A 12,684-nucleotide genomic window follows, 5' to 3' on the forward strand; every position below is an offset into this window, starting at 1 on the left:
GACACTTCTCCAGAGAAGATACACAAATGACTAATAAGCTCATGACAAGATGCTCAACATCATTAGGGAAATGCAAATCGTAACCATAATGAGAAACCACTACACACCCACTATGATGGCTCGAACCAAAATGGCAAATAATGACAAGTGTTGCCAAGAATGTGGAGAAACGGACACCCTCATACACTCCCAGTGGGGGATGCAAAAAGGTGCAGCCACTTTGGAAAATAGTCCACTAGGTACTCAAGAGGTTAAACATAGAGTTATTATATGGCCCAGTGATTTCACTCCTGGGTATACACCCAAGACAAATGATTAATATGTGTCTACACAAAAACTTGCACAGGAAAGTTCATCACTGCATTATTCGTAATAACCAAAAAATGCAAAGAACCCAAAGGAGGAATGTATACATAAAATGTGGTATTATCCATATAAGGGAATATTATTCAGCCATATAAAGGAATGAAACAATATGGAGGAACCTTGAAAATATTATGTCAAATAAAAGAAGCCAGACATAAATGACCACACATGATGTAATTCCATTTATATGGAATGTACAGAAGAGGAAAATCTATAGCAAAAGAAAGTAAATTAATAGTTGCCTAAGGATGGGGTTGGGGGAACTAGGAAGAAAAGAGAGAGTGACTGCTGATGGGTGCAGTGGTTTGGTGAGGGATCATGAAAATGTTTTAAAATTGATTGTTGTGATGATTGCACAACTCTGAATATACTACAAACCAGTGAGCCATAAAGGGGCTTTAAACAGGGATTTTATAATATGTGAATTATAGCTCAATAAAGCTATTATGAAAAAACAGAAATGTCAAGGGCTGCCTGGGTGGCTCAGATGGTTAAGCGTCTGCCTTTGGCTCAGGTCATGATCTCAGGGTCATGATCCCAGCGTCAGCCCCCCATCCTGCTCCCTGCTGGGTGGGAAGTCTGCTTCTCCCTCTCCCTCTGCTCCTCCCCCCTGCTTGTGCTCTCCCTCTCTCAAATAAATAAATAAATAAATAATTTTTAAAAAAGAAATGTCAAATAGTAACTTTTTAGGAACATACTTTGTAAAGCATATCTGAGCAAGAGAACTGGGAGATCTACAACATCTGCATATGCCAGGGAGGAAGCCCCATTCTACCAAGGTAACCCCTCCATTAATTCAAACCTACTGCCTTCTCCCCTCTCTTTGGTCTGACAGCATTTTAATGCTTTCCTCCTCAAGTCACTTTTCATAACATTGAGCAATGGCATATTTTCTTATCTCACATCCCCACCAGACAATGAGCTCCTTGAGATCAGGGACATTGTTTGTCATGTTCACTGGCATATCCCTAGCACCTAGCAAAGTGACTGGCACAGAATGTCTAAGAAATGATTAGCTCTTAATCCACCTCAAGGGCACAAAGATCTGAAGACAATGTCAGGGCAGAAGCAGAGAGAAGCTGGAATGACTGGACATGAAATTGCCTAATTATATTTCAAAGGTATAAATTAGCCTACACCTTCTATCATTGACTCAGCTGTTAGGTCAAGAATACTTACTGGGCTCTGTGGCAAAAGGCTACTACTGGTCTCTTGAGTACTGGGAGGTCGACTTCCACTTTCCTCCAGTGGCAAAATACCCCTTCGGTCCAGCACACTGAAGGAGAGAGGACCGTTAATAAAACACTTTGTATTCACCCCTCCACCCATCTGCCCCAACCAGAACCTCTCTGTGTGTGCTAGAAAACATAAACCTGCCCTTTAGCAGCTTAGTGTTTCCTAGCACATGCCTCCTGTCTTCTGTTGTTTTTTCTTCAACAGACCAGGGAACACCACATTAGGCAGGGAACAAACAAATAGGAATGATAGGTCATCCCTTCAAAAAAAAGGTCATCCCTGTGGTCTGCGGTCCATGTAGATATGGCACCAAGGGATAATCCCCAGGAAAACCCATTTGACCCCAAAAGGCCACATTCAGAAGAATACATCAGAGGCACCTGGGGGGCTCAGTCAGTTAAGTGTCCAACCCTTGATTTCGGCTCAGGTCATGATCTCAGGGCCCTGAGATTGAGCCCCCGTGTTAGGCTCCCTACTCAGCGGGGATCTGCTTCAGGATTCTCTCTACCTCTCCCTCTGCCCCTCTCCCACCCCACTTTTGCTCTCTCTCTCAGGTTGACCTGCTTGTCCCAAGAATCCCAGAATCTTCTAGTCCACTGAGTACCTGGGGGGCAAGGGGCCACACAGCACTTCACAGCAGTTCTTCACAATGTTGCCATGGCTATAGGGATTCTGAACACGATTCTTCCCTGTCCATGAGCCTTTGATCTGCAAGATAAAAGCCAAGGCCTATAGTAAAAATTATGTTGCAGAAACACCTGCAGCATGGAAAGATGAAAAGCTCTGGAGACGGATGGTGGTGACGGCAGCACAACAACATGAACATACTTCCTGCCACTGAATTCTACATTTCAACACGGCTAAGACAGTGCATTTTATAATATGTATATTTTACCACAACATGAAAAAAAGAAATACCTGCATAGCCATAGAAAAATATTAACAATCGAGTGAAAAATCAGGGGCTGAACAGCATGTATTATTTTCAATTAAAAATACAAAATATATATTTATCTAAACAAACACAGGAACAAGTCTGGAGGACTACAAATCATACCATTAACAATGGTGAATTTAGATAAAAACTTAAAAAAAAAACCATGGTGAAATCCAGGAGGTAAAGTTATGGGGACCTTACTTGCTGTGATTTACTCATCTGCATTTTCTGATTTTCTACAATGAACATGGATTAATTGGTAAGTTTTAAAAAGCAAGGATTTATTCAGTGCAACTATCCCTCTCCATTCCAAATCCAGAGGCACTAACTAGCCTGTAAGGACCTATGAACAGCTGAAGACCTTGTACCCACTCAACCACTGAACCTCTTCTTCCCAAACAAAGCAGTGTGCTTCCTCTTCCACACACTGGATTTAACAATCTCTCAAACCAGGTTTCTATCTGCCTTGACCTACCAAGCCCTGGAGACTCAGTTCTCGGGCAGGTAATGAGACCACAGGCTTTGGAGAAGGAAGAATATGTGATGAGGAAGAGGGAAAGTTGACTCACGTCTTCATTGGTTGTCTGGTTGAGAGCCACGAGGAAAGTGTGAAATCCAGTCAGTCCCACGACGGACCACAGTGTGAAGAAGCAAATGAGCACTTCTAGGACAGTGAGGTGATGCTAAGGAATGTTGAAGAAGCTACACCAGGGGACTCAAATGCCTCAGCCTCATGGCAACAATCATACATCTTTACCTCTCAGAACATATATCAGAAATGATCAAGTATCCATTATAGCAACAGATGAATTCTAAACTCACTGGATATATGAAAGGTAAAGGACCCCTATTTATTCACCACAAGTGGCTCTCTAACATTTCTGGTGTTTTTAAGTGTTTGTTTATTCATCATTAGCTCTTTGAAGAGAAAGTTTAGAAGAAGGCCAAAGCTAAATAATGTTGGCCTTCACTGCCAATGGAAAATCCATCGAAAAATAAACTTTATAAATGAAAAACTGGTGGGAAAAACAGAACGTGACTTACAGAAATCCCATTGGAATCTCTTTCTCAGAAATGCCACTGTTGTACAAAATAAGCCTGAGCTATAACAGAAAGGGGGGACTTTGGTCAAGTGATGTAAGAGGGGTACTGAAACAAACACAGCCCACTAGAGGAGGCAGGGCTGAGCCTGGGTCAGAAGGACTCGGGAGGGAGGCAGTGGAGAAAGGGGTGAGGAAAAGACCTCCCTTTAAGCCCTGGCCATCTTCCATTCTGGTTGCTACCATTAAGACTACATTTTTTAAAAATTTTAGGTCTTGGCACTCTCTAACAGATAAAAAATGAGATGGTGGGAGAAATGCAGAGAGAAAGCCTACTCGAAACTAGTTTAAGAGGGCGTCACAGGGACATACTGCCAGGGGAGGATATGTTCCAGGAGTTTCTTTCAACGTCTCCAGGAAGCCAATTTTCAAGGATTCTGTTAAATTGGGAGGACAAGTAGAAAGAAAAATCAATGACTTTAGTAAAAAAAAAAAATGCACATTTATCCTAGTACCCACTCATTTCCTTCCCTCCTTATCCCGTGTACAAGCTGCTAAGAGATTAAGCCCTCACTCAAACAAGGGACTCTCACCTACGAGCTGGCAGGACCTTCACTAAAGAGTTTACATTTTCACTGCGGGACCTGGCACTGGACTACAGAGTCTGGCAGAAGTCAAGCTTCCTGCTCCCCTCCCTTTTCCTGAGCCCCCAACTATGGGCATGGATGGGGAATATTCATTCATAGATGAAAGAAATCAGAAATATTCAAGAAAAATCCTTTCTCCTCACCAATCCATATACCTCCCTTGTTCAAAATCCAGCTGAGAACTCATCTCTTGATGAAGAAGCCTCCTTTAACTCCACACCCCATCTGGCTTTAGGGTGATTTGGTGTGTGTGCATGTGCGTGCACACGTGCATGCACGCACATGTGCACACGTGGGTGTGTATTTTCTGTCTCCCAAAGTAGACCACGAGCTATTGAAAGACATTTCTCTTGTATAAACCCTTCTACCACCTGGCACAGAGCAGGTCTTACAAGGCAGAAGAAAGGATGCAGAGCCCAAAAACATCCTCAAACTTTGGGATCACCTCAGAAATGCCCACTACTCTGGGTACAGACCAGTAATCAGAGCCTCGGTCTTCAGCAGAAGGCCAATGACAAGGTCAACATTCTCAGGGAATATGGATTGATGTGAGCTGAGGTTTGGTGCTCAGCTTGAAAGCAGAGGGTAGTATTCATTTCTAATTGGTCCTAGGGTGCCTTTGCAATGGTAAAGTCCCACCAAGAAACCCAACCACTCCCCTTTGCTCTCAAAGTTTTTTCCCACCCTTCACCAACAGACACTGCCCTGCATACTCACTGAGAGCCACATAGACGATGTTGAAGGCGAAGACATAGATCGTGAGGAGGGAAAGAGATAGGATAAAGAGGTAGAAGTAGCGGTAGTTCCTCTTTCCAACACAATTCCCCACCCAGGGGCAGTGATGGTCGAAGCGCTCTGTGGGAGAAAAAGAGAGTCCAGTGCCAAAGCCTCCAAAACAAAGCATAGCATGCCATCCACATAGTACCTGATTTAGAGACCCCCAAGATCACTGCCGATTTTGATTATAAAAAACACTGGTTTCTATTTTCACAATGTTTTCGGTCATCTCGTTTGATCCCCACAATCACTCTGGAAGTCAAGCAAAAGAAGATATTCTTTCCCTCACATTGCAGTTGAAGAAACTAAGGCACTGAGGGGTCAAGCAAGCTGTCTCACTGCCAGGTGACAAGAGATTTTGCTTTTCCAAAGAAAAATCTTAGGTGGACTTACTAAGTTCAGAAAGAATAAGTAGATGAAAATAGCTGAGGAAATTTTGAAAAATGAGTAGTGTGGTTTTTCTAAACCTCTAGTTTAAAAAAAAATGATAAAACTACAGGGGCACCTGGGTGGCTCAGTTGGTTAAGTGTCTGACTTTTTTTTTCAAAGGTTTTATTTATTTATTTGACAGACAGATCACAAGTAGGCAGAGAAGCAGGCAGAGAGAAGAAGGGAAGCAGACTCCCTGCTGAGCAGGAGCTGAAGGCAGAGGCTTTAACCCACTGAGCCACCCAGGCGACCCTAAGTGTCTGACTTTTGATTTCCACTCAGATCATGAGCTCAAGGTTGTGAGATCCAGTCCCACACTGGGCTCTGAGCTGGGTGTGGAGCCTGCCTAAGATTCTCTTTCTCCCTCTGCCCCCTCCACCTCTCTAAAAAATTTTTAAAAATAAATATAAAAACGAAATAACCAAAAAATAACCATAAAGAATAGATGAGGGGCGCCTGGGTGGCACAGCCGGTTGAGCGGCCAACTCTTGGTTTTGACTCAGGTCATGATCTCAGGATTGTGAGATCAAGCCTCAAGTCAGGTTCTGCACTCCACACGGAGTCTGCTTGAGATTCTCTCTCTCTGTTCCTACTGCTCCTGTCCTTATTCTCTCTCTCTAAAATAAATAAATAAATAAGTCTTTTTAAAAAAGAACAGATGAACATTTATCCACTGTACAGATAAGGATTTTCTAAGTAAGCATAAAATTAATAGAGGAAAACATAGATGTTAAAGAAAAATATACTTGACTCCATAAATCTTAAAAATATTTCTTTTTCAAAGATTTCATTTATTTGACAGACAGAAATCACAAGTAGGCAGAGAGGCAGGCACAGAGAGAGGCGGAGGCAGGCTCCCTGCCGAGCAGAGAGCCCGATGCGGGGCTCAATCCCAGGATCCTGGGATCATGACCCGAGTCGAAGGCAGAGGCTTTAACCCACTGAGCCACCCAGGCGCCCCTTAAAAATATTTTATACATGTTAAAAATACTATAAAAGAATATTAAATGGGAAAAAAAACAATGGAAATATATGTCAATATATGTACCCTAGTATCTGAGAAAGCCTTACAAATCAGTAACAAAATACAAAATACTCCTTCAAGAAAATAGCCAAAGGGCAAAAACAGTTAAATACCATATAACCATATATTTAAATGTTTTCAGATTCACTAATAATTCAGTGCAATACTAGTATAAAATAAGAATTTTTGCCTATCAAAGTAAGAATATAAAAAAATAATTTCCAGTGCTGGTAAGAATAGCGTAAAATAGATACTAATATACTCTTTCTGGGAGTATAAATTCAGAGAGCCTTTCTGAAAAGCAATTTGGCAGTGTGTATCAATGGCCATAATAAAGCTCACACCCCTCTGGCAAAATAAATCCATTTTCAGTAACTTCTCATAAGGAAATAGAGATGTGTACAGAAATTTAAGTTCAGTAATATTTTATTAGATTTTTTATTGTGGCAAAATATATAACACATAATTTGCCAGTTTATTCATTTTAAGTGTACAACTCAGTGGCATTATGTTGTGCAACCATCACCACTACCTATTTCCAAAAATTTTCACCAACCCCAAAGAGAAGCTCTGTACCCATTAAAGAGTAACTCTCTGTTTTCCCCTTCCCCAGACCCTGGTAACCTCTAATCTTTCTATCTCTATACCTATTCTAGATATTTCACATAAGTGCAATCATATGATATTTGACTTTTGTCTGGCTTCTTTCACTTAGCATAATGTTTTCAAGATTCATCCACATTGCAGCATATATCCACACTTCATTCCTCCTTATAGCTGAGTAATATTCCATTGCACAGATATACCACATTTTGTTTATTCATTCATCTGTTGATGGGCGTTGTTTCCATCTTTTGGCTATGGTGAACAATACGGCCATGCACAGTGATATACAGAAATGTATGAGTATCTATTTTCAATTCTTTTTTGGTGCTTTTATGGACAGAGTTGTGTCCCCGCCACCAAATTTATATGTTGAAGCTCTAACCTCCAATGTGACTGTATTTGGAGACAGGGCTTCTAAGGAGGTAGCTAAGGTTAAATGAGGTCATAAGAGTAAGGCCTTCCTCCTGTCAGATTGGTATCCTTATAGGAAGAAGATGAGAAATCAGGAGTGCATGAGCACAGAAAACAAGCCATATGAACAGAGCAAGAAGGTGGCCCCTGCAAGCCAGAGACAAAGACCTCACCAGACATCAATCCTGTCGGCACCCTGATCTTGGACTTCTAACCTCCAAAACTGTGAAAAAATAAATTTCTTTTAAGCTCCCCAGTCTGTGGTATTTTGTTACGGTAGTCTGAACAGACTAATTTAGATACACACACACACACACACACACACACACACACACACATTATCCAGGAGTGGAACTGCTGGATCATATGATAATTCCATGTTTAACTTTTTGAGGAACTGCCAAACTGTTTTCCACAGTGGCTGCACCATTTTATATTCCCACCAGTGGTATATGAAGGTTCCAATTTCTCCACATCCTTAAATTTAATCATTCTGATTGCAGTGTAATAATAATGAATAAAATGGAATAGTAAATAACATTTAATTATAGGAAACTGCCTAAATAACCTAGAATATAGCCATATGATGGATTTTGCAGTCATTAAAGTAATATATTAAAAAATATTTATTAAAGATGTAGAAAAATGCTCAGGATATAATGTTAAATGACAAAGGCAGGATTAAAAACTCTATCATGTGTGGGGTGCCTGGGTGGCTCAGTGGTTTAAAGCCTCTGCCTTCAGCTCAGGTCATGATCCCAGGGTCCTGGGATCGAGCTCTGCATCGGGCTCTCTGCTCAGCAGGAAGCTTGCTTCCCTTCCTCTCTCTCTCTGCCTGCCTCTCTGCCTATTTGTGATCTCTGTCTGTCAAATAAATAAATAAAACCTTTAAAAAAAAACTCTATCATGCGTGATCTAACTTCACAAACAAGCGACAGTGGAAGGAGATACAGAAAAATGGAGAGTAAATTTGGGATTAAGTTCTATTTATACTTTCTGTACTTCCCATATTTTCTACAATGAACATGTGTTATTTCAATGAATAAAAAAGCACAAAGAATAAAATACAGTATTTAAAAAATGAGCTATGTACTGGTCAAAATTAAGACTTTAAGAATGGTACATCTCCTGGCTAAATGGCTACAATATATCTTTTCAGCAAATATATCTTTTCAGCAAAGGAAAAGAATATGTAGAAAAGACACATCCAACTGATTAGGGTAATATCTGGATCAAGAATTACAGATATTGGGGCTCAGTGGGTTAAGCCTCTGCCTCTGGGTCAGGTCATGATCTGAGGGTCCTGGGATCAAGCCCCGCATCGGGCTCTCTGCTCAGCAGGGAGCCTGCTTCCCCCTCTCTCTCTGCCTGCTGTTCTGCCTACTTATGATCTCTCTCTCTCTGGGTCAAATAAATAAATAAAATATTTTTTAAAATAAAATTTAAAAAATTAGAAAAGAAGAATTACAGATATGGCCTCACTTTAAGCAAAACTGCCATATAAAAACATTGAAAACTGTAGATTTATACAGATACATTTTTACTGTATTTTATTTTTATTTTTTAAGATTTTATTTATTTCTTTTAAGGTGGGAGGGGTGGAGGGAAAGGAGACAGAGAATCTCAAGCAGACTCATGCTGAGCGTGAATCCCGACACAGAGCTTGAGCTCACAACCCTGAGGTTATGACCTGAGCTGAAATGACGAGTTGGACCCTTAACCGACTGAGCCACCCAGACACCCCTACTATTTTAAATCATACTTTTTCTCTTTTTTTTTCCTAAAGATTTTATTTATTTATTTGACAGACAGAGATCACAAGTAGGCAGAGAGGCAGGCAGAGAGAGAGGAAGGGAAACAGGCTCCCTGCTGAGCAGAGAACCTGATGCGGGGCTCTATCCTGAGCCGAAGGCAGAGGATTTAACCCACTGGGCCACCCAGGCACCCCTTAAATCATACTTTTTCTGATAATGTAACTAATGCATGCTCATCACAGAAAACTCGAAAGAAAAAAGAAAAATAGAGGAAATAAAATCACTCATAATTCCACAACCTATAGATAATAAACTATAAGCAAAAGCATTCTGGTATATTTCCTTGCATATATCTTTATATATATTTTTTCAACTGTGTAACTGAGATCACACTATAAATGTAGCCTATCTCCTATTTTATTTCATTTAGCTTTTTTTTTTTAAGATTTTGTTTATTTACTTGACAGAGAGACACAGTGAGAGGGAACACAAGCAGAGGGAGTGGGAGAGGGAGAAGCAGGCTTCCCACTGAGCAGGGAGCCCTATGCAGGGCTCCATCCCAGGACCCCAGGTTCATGACCTGAGCTGAAGGCAGACGCTTAACGACTAAGCCATTCCAGCGCCCTTCATTTAGCTTTCTGATCTGAGCTTTCCCCACAAGTCTAATGTATGAATGTCCCACAATTTATTTGACCACTTATCTACGGGTGGAAAATTAGGTTTATCCAATTTTTCGTCATCATAATAATCCCGAGGTAAATATTTCCATACCTAAATCTTTTACCACATCCCTGATTATTTTCTATCTAGGGATCTATCCCTAGAAAGGGAATATTTTTATTTTATTATTTTCTATCTAGGGATCTATCCCTAGAAAGGGAATCACTGGCATCAAAGGGTATACATACTTTAAAGCTTTTATGAATCTCACTAGGTTGTCTTCCAAAAAGTTTGTTCCAATTTACACTTCTGTCAGGGTAGGACTAAGCATTACCAGGTTTTATTTGATAATGTTCTAGATTTTAAGAGACCCTGTTTTAATTTTTATTTCTTTGATTTTTAGTAGGGATGACCCTTTTTCATGTTAATTAGTTAATTACATTTCCTATTTTACAAACTGTCCATATTTCTACTGGAATGTTAGTGCTTCTTTTAAAAAAATCAAAGTTCTTTATACTTAAGAATATTAATAAGGAGAGAGAATTCTTTATGAAAACCTTCACATCAGGGGCGCCTAGGTGGCTCAGTGGGTTAAAGCCTCTGCCTTTGGCTCAGGTCATGATCCCAGGGTCCTGGGATTGAGCCCCACATAGGGCTCTCTGCTCAGCGGGGAACCTGCTTCTCCCTTTCTCTGCCTGCCTCTCAGCCTACTTGTGATCTCTGTCTGTCAAACAAATAAATAAAATCTTTAAAAAAAAAACAACCTTTACATCAGAACTTCGTGAAATATCAAGCTTCCTAGCTAATTTAAAACAAGTTTTAATTTATAAAAGTCCTATCTACATACAGATTTATACCATATAAAGTAAGCTTTATCTTCCCAACATTTGCCCAAAGAATTGACTAATAAGAAAAAAGCAATGTACTTAGTGAGGCACGTTCCATGGCATATACAAAGAGTGCTAGAAGTATGCTTGGGGAGCCTGGTGGCTCAGTCAGTTAAGCATCTGACTCTTGGTTTTCGCTCAAATCATAATCTCAGGGTCCTGGGATCAAGCCCTGAGCCCTGTGTTGGACTCTGTTCTCAGGGCAGAGTCTGTTTATCCTTTTCCCTCCCGCTCTGCTCCTTCCCCCAATCCCTACCCCGCATGTACTTGTGCTCTCTCTCTCAAATAAAAAAATAAAACCTTTTTTAAAAGTATGCTTATTGGGGGCGCCTGGGTGGCTCAGTGGGTTAAGCCTCTGCCTTCGGCTCAGGTCATGGTCTCAGGGTCCTGGGATCGAGCCCCACGTCGGGCTCCCTGCATGGCAGGGAGCCTGCATTCTCCTCTCTCTGCCTGCCTCTCTGCCTACTTGTGATCTCTCTGTCAAATAAATAAATGAAATCTTTAAAAAAAAAAGTATGCTTATTGGTAAGGTAAGGAGTTGCACATTATCAACAGACATATTTACTGCCTGTTTCTGATCTTTCCCAGGGTTCAACACACAGTAGGCGGTGATTACAACTAAGCCACACATATGCAGATAGAAGCACAGACTCATGTACTATGCACACCCACCACCTTGCAACATCGGCAGAGAAAGATGAAATGACAGCTTTGGAATCAGAACTACTCCAGTTTCATATCATATTAATTACATGAACCTGCACAAAGATGCATCACCTATTTCCTCATCTGTAAAAAGGGGATAATACCCCCCTACATGGGGTTCTGGTGAATCTTAAATAAGAGAAAGGGAAAGCACTTAGCACAGTGCCTGGGATATAGTAGGAACTCAATAAATGCTAGCAACTTTCTTCTTGGGAACACTACTTCTTACATATCGCTTCCTTCCCCGATGCTGCCCTCCAGTGGACTAGAGCTCTCCTCCCCCCACGTAAGGCGGGCTCCACTGGAAACTAATCCAGATTTGAAAAACAGGTCAAGTTTATTTCCCCATTTATCAAAAAGGTTTTTGAAATACATTTCAGACTAGAGGATATTTAAATTATGATATGATCTATAGAAGTACAATTGATCTACAGTTGTTCAGTAGCTCGCTTCCTAAAGTTTCCTAACTAAATCTAGCTTATTTCCTATATAAATCAATCTTCCCACCACTACTGATTCTTCCCTAGAAAAATAACCCTGACCCTCTCCTTCAGTTCAGCCTTCCCCCAGACAAAGCCCCTTTGGTTTTACTCACCCACACAGTTGTCACAGATGCTGCAATGGGAGGCCCGGGGAGGCCGGAAGATCTTGCACGTATAACAGTATTTCAGCTTTACAATCTGGTTGTTGATCTGGAAATTCTTGATACGAGGAGGTGGTCGCTGGCCCTGGGGCACTGCACCATTGGTAGCTTCTGTAGGTCAGTAAAGACAGTTAATATCACTGCCAGTCATTTTTTGAGCCCCAAAGTCTCACCACTTCTCCAAAAGCAGTGGGAGCAATCACCAGTTCCTTAGGCCCACTGTCTTTTCCAGACTAGCACTGCCTGAGGGCACTGTCAACATCAACAAGTATCCCATCAAATTCCACTGAATACCATGCAATTCTTTTCTGCACATGTGAAAAGAGGTTTCTTCATGGTTTTCGGCAGATTACAAAGAAAAACATTTATAAAAGAAATAAAAATGGCTAAAAAGCATATGAAACGAAATCATTCAAATTCACTAAGAATCAAAGGCATAAAAATCAACACAAAGATGCTGTTACCTCCTACTATATTAACAAATATTAAAAAGAATAAAAATGGGACGCCTGGGTGTCTCAGTCGGTTAAGTGTCTGCCTTCAGCTCAGGTCATGATCCCAG

At 40.9% G+C, this 12,684-nt stretch overlaps 1 protein-coding gene across 2 annotated transcripts in view; it reads right to left on the reverse strand.

The window, feature by feature from the left end:
- The window catches only part of ZDHHC9 (zinc finger DHHC-type palmitoyltransferase 9), a 33,420-nt gene that overhangs the window by 4,380 nt on the left and 16,356 nt on the right, over window positions 1-12,684 (reverse strand). For both annotated transcript variants that reach the window (XM_045996050.1, XM_045996049.1), the window contains 6 exons: window positions 12,075-12,233; window positions 4,944-5,081; window positions 3,968-4,016; window positions 3,109-3,211; window positions 2,207-2,310; window positions 1,546-1,642 (listed from right to left, as the gene is read on the reverse strand). In XM_045996050.1, coding sequence (XP_045852006.1) covers window positions 1,546-1,642; window positions 2,207-2,310; window positions 3,109-3,211; window positions 3,968-4,016; window positions 4,944-5,081; window positions 12,075-12,233 — 650 coding nt within the window. The remainder of the gene's footprint in view (window positions 1-1,545; window positions 1,643-2,206; window positions 2,311-3,108; window positions 3,212-3,967; window positions 4,017-4,943; window positions 5,082-12,074; window positions 12,234-12,684) is intronic.

The sequence above is a fragment of the Meles meles genome, chromosome X, assembly GCF_922984935.1.
Source record: "Meles meles chromosome X, mMelMel3.1 paternal haplotype, whole genome shotgun sequence".
Lineage (NCBI taxonomy): Eukaryota > Metazoa > Chordata > Mammalia > Carnivora > Mustelidae > Meles > Meles meles.